The 23924-nt window shown below is 33.7% G+C and overlaps 1 protein-coding gene across 4 annotated transcripts; it reads right to left on the bottom strand.

Moving 5' to 3' along the window:
• Positions 1 to 1607: 1607 nt before the first annotated feature.
• On the bottom strand, positions 1608 to 22399 carry LOC120331726 (rho GTPase-activating protein 1-like). 4 transcript variants are annotated; one of them, XM_039398862.2, is made up of 11 exons: positions 22136 to 22399; positions 11297 to 11415; positions 10792 to 10886; positions 10140 to 10271; positions 9670 to 9855; positions 8707 to 8826; positions 8467 to 8540; positions 7855 to 7940; positions 6991 to 7102; positions 4236 to 4423; positions 1608 to 3480 (listed from the first exon to the last, which is right to left on the bottom strand). In XM_039398862.2, the coding sequence occupies exons 1-11, from the start codon at positions 22296 to 22298 to the stop codon at positions 3385 to 3387; spliced, it is 1371 nt and encodes a 456-aa protein (XP_039254796.2). In that variant the 5' UTR covers positions 22299 to 22399; the 3' UTR covers positions 1608 to 3384. The 4 variants fall into 4 exon arrangements, with proteins under 4 accessions (XP_039254796.2, XP_039254797.2, XP_039254798.2 ...); XM_039398863.2 differs by lacking the exon at positions 22136 to 22399 and adding an exon at positions 13638 to 13997; XM_039398864.2 differs by lacking the exon at positions 22136 to 22399 and adding an exon at positions 13249 to 13557.
• Positions 22400 to 23924: the final 1525 nt, after the last annotated feature.

Below are 23924 nucleotides of genomic sequence, written 5' to 3'. Positions count from 1 at the left end.
CTCGCACAATTCACGATTGAGTTGGAGACGCTCGAGTTTGGTGTCCAAGCAGAGCGGTGCAGGTCACGTGGTACCGGATATTCAAATAGCAAAATGCCATTCGAATATTTTATTATTCGAATATTTGGCCCAGCCCTAGTTGTTACGTGTGTTGTTGTTACGATGACTTGGTATTTTAATTACGCGCTTAAGGTTTGTTGCTATTTTACCTTGCGTTGTTTGTGTGCGGCTCTTTATACCTTTGAGGTTTGAAATGCGGCTCTGGGACTAAAAAAGTTTGAGAACCACTGGTCTAAACTCTAAAGTAAGTGCTCGTAGTTAAATGGATTCGATGAAGTGCCTGGGATTACTTATTACAGTATATAAATTCCAGGTGATTTTAGGCTTGAAATATTAATTGGTAAAATAGAATGCTTACATTTACAAGACCTACGACAAAACTTACTAATTTTCATTAAAGAGTATATATCTATCTCTAAAATGCTCCGAGTTTCCATATTTTATTTCGCGTCCGTATCGCAAACACCTGAAAACCTATGACACTCTATTCGCAGATTTAGGGAAGTATTAGTATTGCGTGTTGGCAATCTGATTGCATAAAAGTCATTCCTGCTGTACCAGTAGTTCCCAAACTTTTTAATACTGTTACGCCTAAATCAGTTCGCCAGAAGCCCATTATCCCCCCGTAAAATTTCCAGTGCGCAATTTATCATATATATATAGCTACAAGAACAAAGTCAACTGATCGATTTTTAACGATAATGTTATCGTCTTTTGCTCCTTATAATCCAATTTTAGGGTGTTACACTTACGCAACCTTATAGCATAAAATCCGTACGACAAGTTTCGTTATTATTTATCTACAACGACATCCCTGACTCGATCGTGATGTAACAATGCTCATTGCTGAAATCAAACAATTTATAGAACACTGTTCTTGACAAAGCATTCGTTGAAACCAGGGTAATCGGATGGAATCCACAGTCGACTCAGACTGCTAATTAAAATTTTCGGCCACGGCCCTGTTTTAAGGAAAGTGTTTTAATAATATTTTGGCTCCTACCTCTGTGAAATTGAATTTTTAATAAACAAAACTTTTGCGTGTGGCTCGAACAGATTGATAAGAGCGTTCAGTGAAATCAATTCTATGAGTTTTAGCATGATGTTCGACCGACATTGAATTGATTGAAAGTCTGAAATTTTGACTCAAGGCAATTCAGAATTTGACTTCAGGTAGTTTAAAATTATCACGGCTCCAGCCAAAACACGCTGAATAAGAATCTACAGCTCTAGATAAAACCGTGGTCCCCTACAAACTCGAAAAGCATGAGGCTTGGAAAAGCATAAATGAGGCTTGGACCAAACTTAAAAAAAAAATACACGATAGTAATAAACTTTCGGGCTGTTGTACTCTCTTTCAACAATTACGTTGATAATGACCAATACTTACAACCTCATGCAAAGATAATGTGGGAATGTTAAATGCGAATTCGATTTCAAAAACTATCACCATTAGGCCATGATATCACCCGAAATATCGTCAAAACTGCCACATCCCACAGCGATTTTAATCACGCTTCATGAGCGCCCAGAAAATAACAAAACAATTCTGCCTATGCATAAACATTTATTATGACGTTCAGGACTATAGCACAGCTACAATACTCAGTTTAGTTAGGCTTAGGTCGCTATACTTAGCAAGAAAAGTAACACGAAACAACCTGTAAAATATATTTATGGTTAAGTTTGCCAAGAATCAGTTACGACTGAAAAACATATATGACCAAATACTGGCATTGGAAATCCATTGACAATTTTGAGGAATCTATCCATCGTTGGGAATATAGGGTGAAAATAGTTTTGTAACTACAGCCATTAAGCTAAACTTCACCTAGAAGCATAAATGTTTCACAAAACTTATTTTAAACATCTAAAACTAAGAGAATTCTCTTTGTTGCATGGGGCCATATTAAATTGAAATTGGCGCTCAGCGCTAGCTATATTTAATAGATAGAATATATATAAAACACAGAAAAATACGATAGACAAAGTAGAATATATGACTTATTGACGCCGTTAACATATTGAATACAGAAACAAATTGCTTTAAAGTCTAAATAACTTGGAACGTTTGGATCACATAGACAAATCAATAGGGTTCAATAACAAATAAAATTCCATAATAAAGTTTCCTAAATGCGGAAACAATTTCCAGCCGATGTCTTGCCATTGTGTTAGCTGTGGCTACCATTGGTAGATATTTTTAAATTTTCTTATTTTGATGCTTAAGAATGAGTACTTTAATTTATCAAAATGGCTTTCACAAGTCAATAGAGGTTATCTGTCATGGCTTGACTGAACGCCATAGCATAGACAATCAATCGAATTTAAAAAAAAAGCTTAGTTTGTTAATTTAATCACAAGATTGCACCAGTAAAATAATGAAAAAAGTAAAGATAAAGAAAAAAAAAGAGTACAAATACACAAATATTAATCGGTTTATGAGAAAACCAGGACAGGGTCTCTAATAAATATGGATGACTCAATCTTTTAGATAGAGAGTCTTAGCACAGTAAATTCATAAAACTTAATGATAATGAGGCCAGAACTAATTGTTGGACGCAATCTATACCCTTTTGGCATCGACAACATAAACCTCATTCATGTATGCTAGAAAAATGACTACAGCAATTTTCTTAAATTAGATAGAAAGGAAAATGAATACCAAAGACTCTTCTGGTATTTCGATGCAATAAAGTCAGTCATAGCATACACACAATGCTTCATGTTCATTTAAAGTTAAAGAAATATAAATTTGTTCAACTATTGAGTCACTAACCATTAGCAGAGATGCAAAATATGGAATGTAGTTCCTATACTTATAAATAAAATTTTTAATTAGGGTATAACACTTGAATTGAACATGCCAGTAAAATGCAGAAAATAGCAAAACACTTTGCTTCAAGCCAAACCCCAACACTTCAAACAACCATACCCAAAGCTTTGTAAAAGCAATTTAAAGTAACAATCTCACAATAATATCGGGAATACAAAATATGATACAGGCTTTCCAAAATGTAGCAACTCAAAAACAATAGCTTGAATAAAAGCCATTTAAGGAACAGCAATATCCAGCATTGAAATTTACGAGTGTCCCGCTTCCAGCTTGTCTGATACCAGCAAAAATATATGTAGCCTACATTGGGAGCAATTAGCATGAACACAAGATTCATAAACACCCTTCATATATGGTTTCATATATAAGAGCAACACGACCAATTTACCCAAGTGATAAAAATAAATAACACCGATATGAAGATAGTTAGTTTGTTGAAGAATTTTCTAACAAGTAAACATGTTAATGTGATCAAACTTTATGATTTTTTAACAATCTGAATCTTCACTGAAGAGTTCTTGATGATGAATTAATAACAGACGTGTGAATGTATTGATTGGACCCATCGCAACAAGAGAAGCAACCTGTAAAAAGGAAAAAAATTAGCTATTTGTCATTTGTATACTTGATATCTGCTATCTGCTAGTTGGCATGCTTTAAGTGTAGAAATTTTAGCCTGTCAACCTCTGAGCTAAAAATTTTAATTTGAAGAATCTTCACAAAGCTCTTTCACAAGGAAAGTTCTATACCGGTACATCACTTTTAGGTATTTGCGGTTGCTTACAACACAAAACCATTTCTACTTTTAATGCAGAGAAAGCGACTTTGCTATGATTAATTATGAATGAAAAATTTTCCAAGCATCAAAATCAGATCGGGGATTCTGAGTTGGGGTGAATTTGACCTTCCTTGAGATTAAAGTATGCGAGCCAGAAATTCACACTTTACTCTGCTACCTAGATAAGCTATGGGTTTCAATTCATTATATGATCAAATGTAACAGTTGAACAGATTAGAATATTATTAATAATTATTATAAATGTTATTATGCTTTTACAACAGAAAAGAATGATAAAAAAGCTTGGCTGTGTGATTTAACTATAGTTATGCGACCCAACAGAATCAATTTTAGAATCCACAATTTTACATTGAAATTCTTGTTTGCCCTGTGAGATATTATAGGTATTTGTAGAAGTGGAGAATAATATTTTCGAGGTAGATGAGAAATGAAAAGTTGAGAAACCCTAGATTATATACATAAATCGAAATCTATTTTCCCTAAAATAGCCCATAACTAACTATACACACTTTCCCTATTCTAAAATTCACTCTGGCTTACCTCAGTAGACCAGACCAAGTTAGGCCCAAACACAACAGCCAAATTATTGTCATCCATCAGATTAACATCACAATGTTTAACTACTTCAGCCAAAAACAATATCAGCATTCTTAAAGCATTAAAATTGATTGTGGGAAGTTTTTGAATTAACTCTGTGATAACTCGAGGTCTCGTGTCTTCTTCAACATCTGAAACAGAGAAGATACATCAGTCTACAGCAGCGGTACCCAAACTGTTAGCTGCGATTCGAATGCGCAGCAAATTACTCAGAACAGAGAGCGCATACGGCCTGTGGAACACCGTACGACCTGTGGAGCCTATGTTCATGGCCTATAGCAGACATTGCATTCCCTCATTTATTAACATTGGGATAAAATTTCATTCGGCTATGACATGATATCACCGTACCTTATTTGGGCTGTGTTGTGATTGAAATAGAGATGGTGAAATTAAAAAGTCTATCAGCAAGAAAAGGAGTGTTGATTATGAAATGTGGATGTTTGATGCTGAGTGGTGTCTTAAATACTTCTTTATTCAACGCATTTAAGATGTGGTTTGCCTGATTTGTCAAAGCATTATAGCTAGAGCTCGACCGATATTGCGTGTTTGCCGATATATCATATCGGCCCAACCGGCCGATATATCTGGCCGATATATATCAACGTTAGTCGCTTTTCCACGTTCTAAAAAATGAGTATTTTTCCCCGGGAAATATCTGCGGCCGAGCGTTTCCTTCTTTTCGCTTCTCTCATTTTGCCTTTTAATAAACAGAGAGTTCTCTTCTATATTTCTCTCTCTCTCCTATCTCTTCGTGCGGCGCAAAATCCTCGCCTTCGAATTACTTGCTTCCCCACTAGGCTTGCACGTAATCGACAAAAATCAATTCCGTAATTACGGCAAAATTGATTACGTAATGACCCCGTAATTGCGATATTTTTTCACACATTTAAACCTATCCCAAAAACCATTTGAATCCACTTCTTTTCCGAATGGGACATCGAAGTTTGGTTTTCATATTACCGCCAGTACTATACGCGACAGATGTTAAAGACAAATACCAAGGAGTGAATTCAAATTGAATTTATTCTGATTTTTATCCTTTGTGTTGGCTTTGATTTTCCTTTATCACCTTCGCGAATTAACCGTTCCAATTTTATGCGATCAATTTTATCATTACCGACACTGGTATACGGATATTTATGAAACGATAGTTGCCTTTTTTTAAATCGACTTTCGTATTGAATGAAAATTTCGGGTTTCTAAGTTATTATTCAAGGACAAGCGTATTCTCTCGTTTGATTACACCTGCGCTTGCCTCGCGACGAAGACCCGTTATTGCTCCGTTTTTTACATTATCCGACTTTACTACCTAGTTAGCATTTTATAATAATTATTGATGCTGAATTATTGACGATATTCCGATTACCAAGCTTCATCTTATATCAAATCATTTCGCGGCCTAAATGTTATAACATTATTTGCGATAAATTTATATCAAATATTAATTATTTAGCCGGCGGTAAATACTTACCCGTAACTCGTTGTAAATTAATGATAATAAATTCTAATTTGTTTTTTAATGCGCTGTCGGGAAAAGAAAGTAGCCTTCTCTCCTTTTGAGCGTCCATGGTGGCGGTAAAATTCGTTTCATGTCAGTTTCACCGAGAGAAAGAAAAACACGCCTTCCGGAATTACAATCAACTATCACGCATTCTTATTTGTCATTATCAGCGCCGAATAAAAAAAATACCAAATCGTGCAGACAAAAAAGTCTGTCGGTGTTAATTGCGTTACGGTGATAACGCTCATAATAATATCGTTTTGACCGTGAAACCAAACGCTCAAACGGGGTGGCAACGCGTCATGCCTTCCCCACCAACGGCTGCGAATACCGGAACTCTAACTTCTTCTACTTGTTAAACTTTCATTTTTTACAATCGACGGAATTGACTGCTTTGAAGGAGCACGTTTCAAACGCGAAAGTGCTCGACCAATAATTACGACTTTACCTAATTTATTAATTCACTATTCACTTTCTATTTGTATTTACTGCGAGTTCAGGCTGTAGATATCGGTATGTCGATATCGGTTATCGGTCACTAGTTGACCGATATATCGTTATCGGTATCGGTGCCAAAAAGTGATATCGGTCGAGCTCTAATTATAGCAGTAATGAAGGGGTACAACATCAAGCGACACTATTTAACAAAACAATCTGCTAGTAATGATAGCAAATTAGTTATTCAATGATATTTGGCCCTTGGCACCAACTACAATTCTACATTCTGGCCCATAGCGATATAGAGTTGCCTGTGATCTAAAACTTTGGCACATTAGGATGATTGAAACTGTTCAAATTAATGTTGATAGAGTACGGGCATACATACATATCACAGGTGCATAATTTAATTTTATTAAAACTAAATATTCTTTCTAATGCGTAAAAATTCCTATTACAGAAAGTAAATGCGTAATGAGTTTGGGAAACCCTAGTTTATAGGTTAGAGTTATAAACAAGAAAATAGGACAAAATAGAGGCACATAAAACATTGTTTTTCAATAAGTGAGTATAAATCTTTTTTTATAAAGTATTTTGCACTTTCATTGTGAAGAATGCTTTAAAAATCAACCACTTTAAGTTGTTAGGTTTGTACAAATCATTAGGTGAAATATTCAAATTTATTATTATCATATTCAAATTAAATTTCAATAAAATCTCTATCAAAATATGATGAAACAACAAAATCACACATACGTGTTATGTTAAGAATATATTCATATAGTCCATAAGTAAGCAAAGGCTCAGGAAGTTGACGAAGAAATGCTTTTAATGTTACAGCAGCAAGATGTGGATCATCGAACGTAACCTGAGAGGAAAATGAAGAGATTAGTCAGATATTAAAATATGGCTTCACACATTCTAATTGGAATTATACACATTAACAGTATTTTGATTCAATATTGAAATGGAATTCAATTTAAAATTTTTTCTAGCATATATGAACTGAACACACCTCCCTTGTTTAAACAGAATAAAAATGTTAGTATATCACTTCATTAGAAAAACAGTGAGCAGAAATGCATGAAAATTGAAATTTTTATTAAATACCATAATTGTAATTATCTCATTCTGAACAAAGCTCTGTACAAGCAGACACAACCTGGTGAAGAGCGACTACTATATTTTTTGAAGGACTGGAAACTTTCCAGTTCGATATTGCCCAACCCTTACACCCTGGATGAAGTGGTGAGCATGGGATTTGAGCCTGCGATACCAACTGCCATGCTTGTACAAAAACCATTCTGATTTTTGGAAGGATATATAAGAATATTGAAATGTACTCTCGTAGTATTAGTATCAGGTTGGGGTTAAGACATAATTTTATTCAGATTTTTCTTTGGGGTGAATTGAGTTTGGGGACAGTCTGTGTTAGCCAAGTGAATATCCCCCTGCCAATACGTTTCAGTCCCTTTACACAACTTGATGTGAAATAGACGAACAAAATTAGTTGACTTCCTATTGGTACACATACTTCTGGAGCGCCAAAAAAATGTAGTTATATAGTAATGAAAAATAAACAAAAGTTGAAAAATAAAGTAGTTCAAAGTATTCACCCACCGGTTGACCAGTGTTGTATTTATTCTGAACTTCTTTTAATGCAACTGCAGATGCCGATCTTCGAAATAATCCTTCTGTTTCCATACCTATAGGCATAAATATAGAGAGACTGAGGTTTAAAGTTAAACATAGGGTGATCATAATGCAATCAGTTATTGGAGTTTAAGTCTAGATATAACACAGGCATCATTTTCTTAATTCAGTGTTAGTTTTGCAGCGATGGCTAGGGTTGTCATAGGAAAAAAAATCTTATCACTTCAACTACTGGGCCAAACAATTACAAATTTTCAGAAGTCGATAAAAACTAATACCCTTTTCGAAACTCTTTTGAGGCCAACCGGCCCAATATTTTACTGAATATTTTGCTGTTTTGTAACAACACTTTTTTGCCATTTGACTACAAATATAAGCATTAATCTCTTGTTCTTGTGAAAATATGCAAAAAGTCACATAAAATATACTTTTCACCCTGTACACCAATCCCTAAATCTGGGGAAAAGGTCTAAAACAAAGCATGAGAGATCTCTCACTTCTATACTTATTTATACATTACAAATTATTATACTATCAAACCATGATTAACATTACTACTATTCCATTTTTTCAACCTACCATATTCTTTCAAATATGAAATAGTCTCCACCATCACTTTAGGCAACTTGAAACCAGGATTGTTTTCTTCAAGACTGAAAAAAATAAAAATAAAACATCATGATTTAGTAAAATATTTCAGGTCGGATTTTGATGACCTTTAGAATTAAAAATTAGGCATCAAGTCAGATTGATATCAAAACAATAATGGTGAAAAATGTTTTAAAAGAAAGATATTTCAAGGGAAAGAGTTGAACTCACAATTGGAGTGAAACCCCAAACTGTTGCGTGGTTAATGGTTCAACTGATTTGGAACTGTTTGCAACATCTTCTTTAAACCTCCAACTTGAACGAGACTTGCTCACTAGCTCTTCATCTCGTCTGTAATGAACAAAAGAACGAAAAAGTTTAGACTTATATTATCTTATCTTGGAAATTACAAATAAATATATTCCTTACTAGCATTCGGAATGGACTAAATTTTGAATAGCATTGTTTGAAAAAAGTTCGACATAGCGTATACTGGTGAACTGCTCTGACTCTGACTGTATTGAAAATCTCAATAGAAATTACGGTAGATGAGTGATATTGACTTGTTCCTTGCTAGTTTCAAAAAATAACATAAATGAACAAAATTTGTATGTTTCGAAATAAATTCTGATTAAGCTGTTTCGATAAAAAGACTATTTTATGATAGGACTTTTCCAGTTTCAAAGAATGGAGTACAAAATGTACAATATCTGTACCAAAAAATATTTAAGTATTTTGAAAGTTTACCAATTGATCAGAGTTTTAATATTTAAAATTGATCTAGAATGCCACGCCGAAATGTATAATTATTTAAAAGCACAAAATTTGAAAGATCATCAAAATATTATTTTCGATTATGAGATAGGCTATTGAATATATTCTAGATCAGGCCGTGTGCGATAGAAAGCAAGAAGAAGTTGATCTACGGTATACTCAACAAGTTTAATTTGGTAATGCACTTGGTAGCATGTATGTATTATTTTGCAAAACAAGTTTTCTCAAAACACGGCCCTCAACTAAAAGTGGGAGGAGTGGGAAAAGAAAAATTGTGAGGAAACCACAATTCTTAAAATCAAGAATATAAATTAACAAATTTTAAATATTTGCTTCTGATCTTCCTAGCCTAATCATTAATTTAAATCTAGATTATTAAGGAAATACCAAAATATTGAAGAAAAAAAAAATGAGGCTTACTTAATTACTTCAGGTGGAATATTGAGTTGAGAAATTTGAAGAGTATCGCTCATTTCACATAAATAATTGATGTACCGAAGTTTTCTGCCAAATTTGATACTGATGAACGGTTTCATTATATTCATCATTATACGAATAAAATTAGTTGGATGAACAATATAAAACGCTTTGATGTTTTTCTTGTATCTGAAATTGAGAAAAAATGATGAATAAAAGAACAAGAGAGCAATGCTCAAATATGTAAACACTAAGGTAACATAAGGTCACATGTCGTAAAAAGTATTCCCATGAAAAAATATGGAAAAGCAAAATTTGGGGTAAAATATTGGGTCCCTCGGAGTTCTCGGAGTTTCCGTAGGTACATAATTTGAATTCTCTTATGACACTGATTGAACGATTTCATATGGCTTTCTCAGGAATACAATTGAAAATACTTCCACTATTAGCTCAACTATCAAAACATTATTTACTTTCTGTCAAATTCCTTGTAAGCATCAATAACAAATGACATGGTTGGTTTGTTGCCACTGTGTAATCCATGATGTAAATAGACGAGACTGTAGTCCGATTCAACATATTTATTCAAGGTATGTTTCAAGTATCTGATAACATAAAAGAAGTAACAGGGTAAAGATGAGAGCACAAAGCTAGAGATTAATCGTTTCCCTAGGCATTGGTTTCCTTCATTCCCGTAACATTGACCAATCAGCAACAGGTTAGCACTAATGTAGGAATTGAAATTTGTGAAGTCTCTGAGTTACTACTAATTTATTGTAGACAGATTTTGAGCATTGCTAAGTTTTGTCGATCTGCTAGTATTTGTCAGCGTCTAGTTATGCTTTCAAAACCTAATTCTATGGTCATTTTACTTCTGAACTATCTCAGTTTAGTTGTAGTAATAAAAAATGAGACCCGAAACATAGACTGGAATAAACTTATCTACGAGTACTTTGGAATGAATTGTGATAAATTATTTTGAAAAAAAATGATGGCCATGGAACATGCCAATCATTTGGTGAGCACCAAAACTTTTGCAATGGTAAAGTACAAAATAAATATTTATGGGGTCAAAGGTTGGGGGAACATCAGTTACAATAAACTTGAATGAAAAATGAGATTTACTTGAGAAATTTTCCTTGGTCAAGAACTTTGTTTGAAGGCAGTTTACAAGCACTGACTAGAATGACTGGTCGACCCTGAAGATCAACACCAGAAACCTGGAACGACAAATCAATATTAAAATCTTCAAAAGGTAAGAGTGGAAGAGGATTCCAGTCTAGAAAAAAACTCAACGTCGACAAAAAGTTTTACTTAAAACTCAAGGTTGAGAAAACAAAATTTAAATAACAAAAACTTGGCGGATGCAATTCTTCAAAAACTGTATGTTGAGAATGCCAGTCAAACAGGGATGTCCAAAACGTATTTTTCTCAACAATAACAAGCCCAACAACAACTCTTCCAACAAAACCAAGTACCAGTAAGCAGAACGATCCATGTGTATGAACAAAAAGCATTGAATGAGCCAGAATGTGTTTCCCTCAAAACGTTTATTACAAAGGCATTCTTGTCTTAATAAGACAAACCAAATATCAGATGAAGAATTATTAGCATTCAAATATCAGCTTACTTCAACTATGCCATACTGTGCGATGTCAACAAATTCAGCACTTGCATCTGACCAAGCAGATTTGGGACGAGGTGTGTCTATGTCGTATAAACTTGTTGGTGGCTGTTCTCTGGCAAGCTCTGAAATAGAACATCAATATGAAATCATTTAATGATTATTAAATATCAAATAAATATTTAAATAAAGATTATCATTAAATTACTACTAATAAAAACAACTGTAATGACATGAAGTATGAATAAAGTTGAAATTTATCTGGCAAGGACATATTCTACATATTACCAAATTATCTAGATACTGTGTTTTTTTTACATTTGGAACCCCGCCAGCACACATAAAAACTCATAGGTTTCATGGTGCAGGAATAAAAATTTGTAGGCATTTTCAACTTTCCAGGTAAATGCTTGATTTCCTGTTACAAGAGATGCTCATAAAGTTTTGCTAATCTCGATATCAGGTAATATTGATTGTTCATGGTAATCAAGTAAAGAAAATTTATTCTGATAATATAATCCCTTACTTGATAAAATTATGATATATTCCTTAACTTTTCAATAAAAATAGCTATCAATATAATAAAAAATAAATCATAACAAAAAGTATCGTGAAGTACTCCTAACTCTATTTTCTAGGACAGAGGGCCTCTACTAATGTCCAATTTATGAACAGTTGACTAGGGCTGGGCATTTCGAATCGAATATTCGAATCGAATAGTAAATTATTCGAATCGGTTCAGAGCTAAATTTCGAATCGCCGCCATCTTGTTTTCATCTTTCCGCTAATGGATTCCCCAATTTTTTTTTCATTAGAGTCATATTTATTCAACGAAATTCTAACATATGACTATTTTCTGTAGTGAGTTATTGATAAAACGTGTTTGTTATTCTGTGTGATTGCTCAGTAATCTATCTGGGTGATTTATTCTATGTCTTCAGTAATTCATTTGTTGAGAGGATCAATTACAATAATAAAGTCGCTTAAAATTATATATTTTCAAGTATTCGAGATTCGATTCGATTCGAAAAAAATATTCGATTCGATTCTGAAATCACAAGGTATCCGAAAATGCCCAGCCCTACAGTTGACTGCTGACAAACATTAACTAACAAAAATAAATCTAACAGTTGTTAATAAGTATATACTACAGCAGTCAAAGATAATAAGTTTACCTTGCATTATGCTGTACTAACACTTCAATTTAATAATTCGTACTGATAACACACACCACACAGCTCAATGATCACAACCCACTAATGTCACACAGTCATATATACAACCTTAAAAGGAACCAGTAAGTTACCATTTCTTCAAATCAGGAAATGGTTCTCATTCTCATGATTTAGCAAAAAGGTTTTTAGTTAGTCACCTCAAGCTAGCTATTGAGGTTTTGTAAGTTGCAACAGTGACCTGTCTGAAATTTCCATCATCATAAAATACACTGACATTGCTGAACAGGCATTAACATCATGTAAAAACGCTTAGTCAGCATTGTATATACTGGTATGAAACATCCCCAATTGTCAAGTTACTTTACAGTACTGACCAATAATAATGTTAGAGAAGTCACTTCAAGTCAGTGAGATTGTGATAATTAGGAATATATGTAAGTATAAAATTAAGCTTTATATGCACATACAAAGAAGCATTTCAACATCTCAAATACCACTATAATCTCTAATACTGTATATGAGAATTGAATTAAGTTTATGATCATACAATCTCATCAACATAATTATTTAAAGTGTTCAAGTAAAAAGTACAAATGATAACTGGTATATGAATTGTGTAATTTCAAAATTTCTTTCCATCAATATAGTTATTTGTGTGATGCTTATTCAATAATTTATATAACAATATTTTCCAGGATCGTTTGGAACCCTAAATTATTCAGATCATCTCTGCGCAAGACTAAAAGGATTTTAAAGTTCCTTTAATAAAAACAAAATACATACCAAGTTGGGATATACTAGGTTCCACTGATGATGAACATTTTCCACAACATATTCCCATGATTTGTTATTAAGAGACTTTTCCCATTATTACCATGGGGGGAAGGCCAAGACAATGAATATAATTTTACTCAACCACTTAATTTTACTAACACCATCAGACTACATATTGGATATATACCGTACATATATAACCACCAAGCTTAAAAATATATTGATATGTAAATGATCAACAAAAAGATTAAAGATAAATAAAAAGCATATGGTTGCTACCCCTAATGTGTGACAGATGAATTTATTCGATTCACTTTTTTAAAAATTTTAATCCTTTGTATATATCCTTCATGCACTATGAGACATGCCTGTTGACATGAAATTATTAAAACACTTACCTCCACCTAAAACTCTAGGGCAGCGTATTTCCCTAATATTCTTTTTTCTCTTTTGTGCCATTGACTTAGGGATAGAAATATAGAACACAATCATACATGCAGCCTAACGTTCAATACAACTTGCTCATTAACCAGCTAGTAGCATCAAGCTTTCTAAGCGGCAGCTGTACTTGTCAATCATTCTACAATTTCAGAAGCATACTAACATTGTTGCATTCATATCTAATATTAGGATCATTGGCAATAGCCCTTGCTTTGAAGCTTCTTCTCTCACTAAATTCTCTTTAATAAAAAAAAAACAATTCTTTCTGTATGGAGCATATCCCTACATAAAAATAAACATTGGATTTGGTTTCTTTTTTCTAGTTCTCATAACAGTTGATTGATTGACTGAAGTACAACAACAAACAGAATCAAACATGATCAAATATAAAACGAGTGACACAAACCTGACTAGCGTTATTATTAACATAATCAAGCTTGGATCTACTTTAAATATATTAGATTAAGATATTCTTGAAAAACTACCATAAAAATGCAACTTACTTAAAGAAAAACAATAAGACTTAATAGGATGGGATTATGAATTCCCCTGAGCTTATGTTGTATATTATTTCAAGAAATCATCACAACAACCCATTGAGTTTTCTAGTCATCAATTAGATGTAATCGAAGAAATAGTTTGAAATAGATAAAATTTCGCAATCCACCACTTCAATTAAGACAATTAGTTTTATTATATTAAAATGGTGGGTTCCCAAGATTTTTCAATATATTTTCCCTTTTGCCTATTTTGAATATCTTTATTCCTCCATCTCTAAGCATAAACACTCAAAATGTAGCCTTAGTTAGAGTTATGTTCAACTTGTACTCTTCTTTTTGCACAGTTTAAATAGTTTGTAATGAATGTGTCCATAAATATGCATTACAAATTACAATGATATAAAGTAACTACCTGAAACAATATTAGTGAAACTACACTATATACAAAGTTATATTTCTGTATTTCCTCCCTGTATTCAACAAAATTCCTACCATTCTTGGAAATTAATCAGTACTAGTTAATTATAATCCCAAAACAGTAGCTTAATATAGATTGAAAGCATAAACTAATTCATTTCTCACATTATTCTTCAAATATACATATTACATCATTGATGAATAGATGACATATATTTCTAATATCTGAAATGACTGACTTCACAAGGGGAAATAAGGCGTTTTCATATTCTGCCTCATAAAATATTAAATCCTAAGTAAGTACCTATCAGAACACCAGCTATATACAATTCCAGAGTTGGTTAACTTATCACTTCCTCCGTCATCTATAAATCTATCAACTTATTTGCAAAACACTCTGCGAAACTAACCTTGTTTGCTTAAAAGTAAGTTCTGTAAACAAATATAGTCCTGACTTGTCTTTATCTTGTATGTTAATAATTTAATAAATGTAAACCTAAGCTAAAATGAATGGCTCTGGAGAGGATTATAAACGTTCAGTTTCATCGCTAGCCAACTTTTGATGCAGTTGATCGAAAAGGAGTTTATTTACAAACACCTGCGTTGAAAGAAATCTGTGATCGAATCTTTCTGCATAATTGAAGGGATGTCAAGCGATGTGTCCACTGAACCAAGTAGCGTATCATACGTTACCTCGGCGACGCGAGGTAAATAAGACGACGAAATCAACGCGACCGCCGTCTGTTTCCATTTCCTATTTATTTTCCGCTCGCTTCTGTTATAGTGATTAGTACGTACCAGATAACGGCGTAGACTAGTGTAATATATGAAAACTTGTCGGCCCACTCATTTTTACGGTGTAAATAAAATGATCCTTCGACGGTCTTCCTTACTGACCTACCCACACAATGTTTAATTTGGTTACTGTATTTCTACTGAAAATTTTCCGCATTGTTTTTGTGTTTGTGAAAATAAATCTCACGACCGAGGTATTTTGGAAACGTCAGCCATGTAGAAGAGTTGTTGTTCGTCCAAATATATCGCTTTCGCGTAAACATCTGACAATTATAAGACGGATTTATTGCTAGTATTGTTTGTGTTAGTAACGTTTATGATCAATCATAACACGGATATTTTCACGTATTCGTTATATTAACTTTGTTTACTAGAAGGGCGGGATTTTATTAAATTGCGTTAAATTTAATTTTTTGTTCGCGAAATCCGGCTTTACCAGAAATGATGCTTGTTCGGCACAAAACCTGTAAAAACGCTATATAACAATTAACAATACGATATTCATATGCCGTATATCTTGGGATAAGAAAGATTTGAAAATCCAATAACATGACAAACCACGTATTCTGGACCGGCGGTTACGCAAACCAAAACTCAGATAAAACTCAGATAACTACTTTTGATAAAAATAATTTTTTATTCCCCTGTCAGCGAATTCAGAAATGCTTGCACAAATACTCATTTCTCTATCCATGCCTTTGCGCAAGTGAACGTAGTACTGAGCACATACCACAGCAGGGATATAATCGGATAGGTTCAACAGTCTCGCACAACACGTCTGGTGGTTATTGAATTGACAACCAGGTCTGACACCATTATTTAAAGCAATTTTTCGCGTACTCATTTCTCCAAAATCGACATTGCGATTAATACGGTTGATAAGCGATTTAAATCGATGAAATAGTCATTAGTTTCGGGGAAAAAATGCCATTTGCAGTTAAAGATCGTATCGTTTACGGTCAAGTCGGTACATCATAGATTTTAATATTTTTCTCTTTCTGCGATATGATTATTTGTTATTTTCCACCCATGGCATGGTAAAGTCAAAGAAGGAATTATGCCTACGATATTATCATAACCGTTATACAAAACATCATTCTTGTTGATTATTTCTTGAAATATAAAAAAAGCGGAAACATGGAAAAATAAGATGTTTTGGCCAAATGGGAACACTGTTCAAGAAATGCGAAGTGATATTGTCTTACTGGTAAAATTTCCGACGTCAGCATATCAGACGCAAATACCGTGCCTAACAATTTAAAATTGGTCGACGACATGCTGATTAGTCGGGATGGCCGTTTTGCTAAATCGTCAAGTTGATAAAACAATCAAAAAAAAACATTTCACTACATCATAACTGGTCACGATTTTTTAAGGGGGATGGCAAGTTCAAAATCAGAATCGAAAATTCCCTGCAACGGCTTCTGAAACAGTCGACTCGATTGAAAGAGTCGACTTTTCAGCGGATAATGATTTCTCTGTTGCGCAAAATATTCAACCCGTGTACGAGCATTTAAAGTGTTTTATCATAAAAATTTAATTGTGGCGGTTGTGTGACTTTCGACAAAATGAAATATCACTACTCTGTATTGATTTGAGTTATATTTCTGCATTTGATTTTTCATAAATAACGAATTGAAATAGTTTACCAAGGCTTTGCAAAAACTTTGCATATTCAGTTGAACGGTCCAAAATATCGGGAATTTTTCTCATCTATAAAATTCTTAATTTATCCGAAAGTTCCGTCGAGTTTTCACAGACCGATACATGTCACAAAAACCATTTAATCTCTACTCTTAAATCTGAAACACGATGCATTGTTACGATTCAAAAATATAAATATTCTAGGTCTCCATGGTGTTTTATTCACTCGCCTATATTATTCCCGATTCAGAAATATCGATACCGCGCATTATAATTGTTACCCTGCTTAAACTAGATAATCGGAATGGTTGGCCATGTTAGAGACAACGAAAGAATGTGAGAGTAGATATGGAAACTGCAGTCTGTTCCGTGATTAACAATGCTGGTCTTCTACGGAATTTGTTAAAGGTTTTCGATACAATACTTTGTACTAGAAAAACGCCGATGCAGTACAATAGTATTTGTACTAGAAACACGCCGATGCATTACAATAGTAGTGTGTAGTGACAAAAAATTTTCACTTACAATCGCCTGGTCAAGGATTCTGCTTATTTTCTTATTTAGTACAAATAGTATTGTGTACATATTATGATGAATAGATATAACTTCACCACTAACGACATTAATTAGGTCAATGGATTGATTCTATAAGGCAGAATATTAATTCAAAATTTTGACCGGAACATGTCCAAAACTAAGTACATGTACCGGTATGTATGCTTCATTTTGACAATTGACTTTCCAATTTTAATAGCAAATAATAAAAAGTGTGTTTATAACATGCAAATTGAGGTTAGTTTTTTTAATAAATACCAATATCTAAAATGAAAATATGAAAAGATTCTAGATGCGGCCATTTGAAGAAATGCTTTACTCTTTTGGACTTAAAAAGATATGCGACGAGGTACATGGACAACAACAGTGAGCGCACCAGCCTTTTGAGATAACACTGGTAAAACATTCAATTTGAATCTATAGTTTTATTTATTAAAGCCATTTGAAGCACTAAACCAGCTTCTTACATCCATCGAGGGAGGGGGGAGCAATAAGACCACCACATTAAGTTGCATGAAGAGACATAGAAATAAACAAAAATAAAAATAAAAGGAATAGTTCAATTGCCGGTGAATTCAACGTTATTATGATTTATCAGAGTCTAAAATTCAAATTCGAAATACATTATATTTATATTCAGAAACATTAAACTATTCAAATATTGACACTGCCTAGTATTTCATCATGAATACAGAATGGTATTTAATAAGCCAAATTAGAGAATCTCACTGCAAACAAAACAATGCAAAGGATAGTTTGCTCTGAAAGGAATACTGAGTATTCTTACCCAAATAAACGTATGCTGTTATGGAAGAACTATACAAAACTCTGAAAAGAAGTGATATAAAAGAGACAAACACAATATATTTGTGGAAAACTGTTCACAAGTATTTGAAGTAATATAGACATATTTCATTTTAAAATATCTGCTACACAACACATATAAATATTAAATTGAAACCTATATTCAACCTTATTAATTTTTTTGAGTTCACCCAACACAGGGGTTGTCAGTAATAAAATAAAAAAACACGAATTTAAGATAAATTGGGCTGCAACAAACCCTGCTAATTGTAGTGAGATTCATAAACATTTAAATACACCATACTCAGAGTTAAAATACGTTCATACGCTTTTCACCACTATGCTTTTCACTCCAAGCAGGCACTGTTATGTGAGGAGGGAGGGCGAATATTATTTGGAAGCACCCTAACCCTAATGTTTTACTGTAGCATTGCCTACCGAGTTTCTTACACCATGGGTATGATATTGGTCATGGAGTATGAATACGAGAGATTGATCACTCAAAGTCCACTGCTCTCAGTTCTGCACTGCTATTTCTTTTTAGTCGTTTTTTAAAATATTTTTGGTCATGTTTCGAAGATAAAAGACAGAAAACTTTAAATTTAGACAGAAACATTAAAGAATTGCATAGAATGTGAATGCTAAGTAAGTATACCTCCTTAACTAAGTGGCAATCAGCAACAATAAACAAGAAGCAATTTTGAAGCAACTGAACCCCCTCAAAGACTAGGATTATCGAGTTTATTCACAAACTAACTCACAGCATCACAGCACAGCTAGTAAATTAGCAACCCATTGCACTTTAAAATGCAAAGAAAGAAAAACAAAGCCAAACAGGTAGGCTATAAACTAAACGTCCCTTTTTTTGGTAACTTTGTTTTTTGTTTTATTATCTGTATCAGTCATATTCTTCCCATCCTACATTTTTTAATAATTATAAAATTAAAAGTTTTGATCAATAAAATTGCTGAATTCTTTTTACAATGATATCAATCGATATGCAGTCCACTAAATCAGGGGTCTGAAACCTTTAATGGGCCATTCCAAGCAAAAGTTGAATTCCATCAATTTTTTTAAAAGTGTTGTGAAAGTAATTTTTTTGTATTTTTTATATCAGAAGACATTGGAATTTTATTGAACTGCCTTCCTTTCACCGAAACAGTTAAAATTTAACCCAGGTTTTTGATGGTTTTTAGAAAATGGCCTAAAATGTAGAAATTTTGGTATAATTGACAAATTTTGTGATGATTCGTGACACAAAGTGTTTGATTGTGTGATACAGTTATTTCATATGAAATGGACTCACTAAATTTAAGTTAATAAAGTTTTAATGTTTGCAGTGCTGTAGGACATTTCTTCACCCTTTTAACGATTTATTACCAGAATTTTGAGCGATAATAGAGGCCGCTGTTTCGAAGAGGAAAAACGTCCTGTGGTGTCACGTCCTGTAGTGTCACATACAATATGCACATTATTGGCATGGATTTACAGCGTTACATTAGGTTAATTGAGCAACACATAGAGGGGTCCAATGTTCCCTCTAATTTTTTGTAATATGTGTGCGCACTTTTTTGGAAATGACTAATATGTGTGCGCACTTTTTTGGAAATGACTAATATTTGTGCAAAAACCGATAAAGAAATTTTGGCGTTCTAACCGGGTAATGGGTGGGCCAACAACAAACTTTCTCAACCTGCCAATCGAGAACATTGTTACATTACATCGAAATATGTCTGTGCGCAGTAAATCTATGCGTGTGCGCAGCCTCTGAAAGCTGTGTGCATGCGCACACTTTAGAGCAGGGGTCGGGAACCCATGGCTCGCGAGCCATATATGGCTCTTTTGGTGACGGCATATGGCTCCCAGAAAAATCTATTATTCTAAGATTAAGCTTACTATTGTTACTAGACTTCAAACTATTTTATGGCCAAATTTGGCAAAAAATTCCCAATACTTTGACAACGGGGGTCCAGCGCATGTCTATGTTATGTAAGAGAATTACAAAACAGGCATTGTGACAAAACATGGGGATTCTGGAACATATATTGTGACATCACAAGGCGATAGAGTTTTAAAATACTACGGAGATGCCTAAACGAAAAAGGGTAATGTGTATCGTGGATTTCAACTTGGGCTGCATGTGAGCAACCGTTCAAGGCCCGCAGCGACAACATGCAGCATCAGAAGTCACATTAAATTTATATTGACATGGAATGTGTTGACTTTTGAGTAAACGTTTCAGGCCTAATGAAGTGAAGAAATGTTAGATGGCTCGCACGGAAATGCAATTGAAAATATGTATATTTTAGGGCTCTATTGACCAAAAAGGTTCCCAACCCCTGCCTTAGAGGGAACACTGGAGAGGTCCTTCAGCTACTGCACCAGAAAATATCATGGGCTCCTGCTGTACGATCGCAAAAATTTACAGCATAACACAATGCACTGTTAATGCATGGTGGATTTACCGTCCTGTAGGAACACGCTATATTTTACTATATTTTTTATATCCACTTAGTATGTCCTGGGTGTAACTTTTATGCAATTTTTTCCATATTTAATAAAGCAATTGATTGGACAATGAAACAAAACATGTAGCTGAAAATGTAAAAATATATTGCATCCAACAACATGAAAAATTTCTGGAATTGTCCTGTAGTGTCACTTGGAATAGCCCTAATACAGGAGGGCCAGAAACAAATAACTGGGTGAAAACCTGGGCCGCACCTTTATTTGACAGAGGCTTTTTAGTAGTTGCAGGAACAAAAATTTTGGTTATTGATCTTATAACATGCGTTGCTTCGCACACACTAGCTGTTAGGGCAATGTAATGAATTGAAAACTCGTTCCGCTGGCCGTATAACATTCAAAATTAGCGCTTCTCAGGGGGGCGCACAACTTTTTCTTGAGGGCCGCATTCCGGGCTGTAAAGCTTGAGTAAATTACACCTGCCTCAGACTTTAAAGTCTGATCAATATAAAACTAACTCATTTAATTGTCTGTTAAGAATGTGTCAACTTATTAATGCCTTTTGAGATTCCGTCAGATATATAAACTTCAATTATCGTCATTTAAAGTCATAATTTCCACTGAGAATTTAAAAATCATACTCTAGCTCTATATTTAGAGTAAGGCAGTTCTATATACTGATATAAAAGACCTCAATCCTCTATAAAAAACATACTAAACAGAAACCACAGCATTGATTAGAATAGAGCTTCTGTTCACTGTGTTAAGACCAGCAGGAGCAAATCGTAGAAAAGTTAGTCCAGAACTCGTCACATATCGATCCATGGTTCAAACTTTCACTACCCCTCGGCTGACGATTACTATGGGTTATGCACATATTCACGAGCGCCATGCTTTATTAGAATTATATGAAAAAACTTTTAGCCAACTGGGGGTCTTACTACTTACTGAATAGAGCGCAGAAGAGAGGGAAAGAGCGCGAAACAGCGCAGAAGAGAGGGAAACATTTTTCTTTCGTTATTTATTCGCGTCTGTGAAATTTCAGAATTTTAAACAATTTGATGGGAAACAGTATACAGTAGTAGGGAATGATCACGAGTTTATATACAGAAAACTTCAATATTGAAATTTCACGAACGATAATAAATAATGAAAGAAAAATGTTTCCCTCTATTCTGCGCTGTTTCGCGCTCTATCCAGTAAGTAGTAAGACCGGCCAACTAGTAATGCAGAAATGCCAATAATGGTCATATACATAACTGCATGATCCTTACCTTCCTCAGCCTGTCTTTCCATTTCTTTGATCGATTGTTCCTTCGTGTTTTCATTCATTCCATCACCATCAGGCATGAACTCCAATTTGCTGGATCTGATATTGGTACCAGCAGCATCTGGAGACAAGTCAACCAAGTCTCCAACAAACTGCTGAGAAGTCATATTAAGAAGTCGGTAGAAAGGCAGAAAGGGGGTAAGGGCTGTGCACCTCCTACCTATGGTTTTTAGCAGTAATAAGAAACAAACTGGGAGAGTGTGTAACAAACAAATGCAATTATTATATGAATAAAATGAAGCATAAACAGCCTTCCTTATACTAAATAGCCTGAGAAATTTTCAACCCAGAGATTTAATCATGCAGTCTTGTGTGCAAATGTAATATGAGAAAGTAGGCTACCGGTATGCCCTAATTGGATATTTACTATTCTAACTTTTTTTAGAAAGTGATTCTTAAGCATGATCCGACATACTATTGGCCATACAGCCAGCCATATGAATATGATCACAGAATTATAGGAACCCAAAAACCTAGGTAAAGCTAGCGGACACTTCCAGCGGACAGTTACAAATTTTTTCAAATTTGAACCCGCCATGACGCAAATAAAGTGGACAGTTGTCGCGAATTCACTTGATTGCGGCTACATGAATGCAAAAAATGAGGCGATTCGCCCTTTCAGAAACTAACGACAGACATAATAAAATAAAGATAATTGGAACAACACAGTTTTTCTGAGTTGAATCGTAATTTATGCAAGAAATAATTTTTTCTCATTCAACTCATTAATACAGTGTATTTGATGGAGATATATAAAACACATATTAAATTTAAAAAAAAAATTACACCATGTGGAAAGTTGGGAAATACCCCCCAATTTAAGGAAAATTTTTAGGAAATCTTCAATTTAACTCAGTTAAAGCGTTATTTATGCAGGAAAGAATATTTTCTCATCCAATTCATTAATACAGTGTATTTGGTGGACAAATATGAAATACATATTAAAATTTATAAAAAAATCCACCGTGCGGAAAGTAGGGAAATTCCCCCCAATTTAAGAAAAAAATATAAGAAATCGTCACTTTAACTCAGTTAAAGCGTAATTTAGGTGAGAAGGAATATTTTCTCATCCAATTCATCAATATCGTGTATTTGGTGGACAAATATATAATACATATTAAAATTTAAGAAAAATCCACCGTCCGGAAAGTAGGGAAATTCCTCCTAATTTAAGAAAAAAATATAAGGAATCGTCAATTTAACTCAGTTAAAGCGTAATTGAGGTAAGAAGGGATTTTTTCTCATCCAATTCATTGATACAGTGTGTTTTCTGGACAAATATAAAATATATATTTTAAAATTTTAAAAACATCCACTTGCGGAAAATAGGAAATTCCCCCAATTTAATAAAAAAAATATAAGAATTCGTCAATTTAACTCAGTTAAAGCGTAATTTATGCAAGGAAGAATATTTTCTCATCCAATTCATTGATACAGTGAATTTTTTGGACAAATATAAAATACATATCAAAATTTAAAAAAAAAAAACACTGTGCGGAAAGTAGGGAAATTCCCCCCAATTTGATGAAAATTTTTAAGAAATTGTCAATTTATTAACTCAGTTAATTAAAGCGTAATTTATGCAAGAAAGACTATTTTCTCATCCAATTCATCAATACAGTGTATTTGGTGGACAAATATAAAATACATAATAATATTTAAAAAAAATCCACCTTGCGGAAAGTAGGGAAATTCCCCTCAATTTAAGAAAAAAATATAGGAACTCGTCTATT

Source organism: Styela clava, chromosome 6 (genome assembly GCF_964204865.1).
Source record: "Styela clava chromosome 6, kaStyClav1.hap1.2, whole genome shotgun sequence".
Lineage (NCBI taxonomy): Eukaryota > Metazoa > Chordata > Ascidiacea > Stolidobranchia > Styelidae > Styela > Styela clava.
This window is presented reverse-complemented; position numbering and strand designations above follow the sequence as displayed.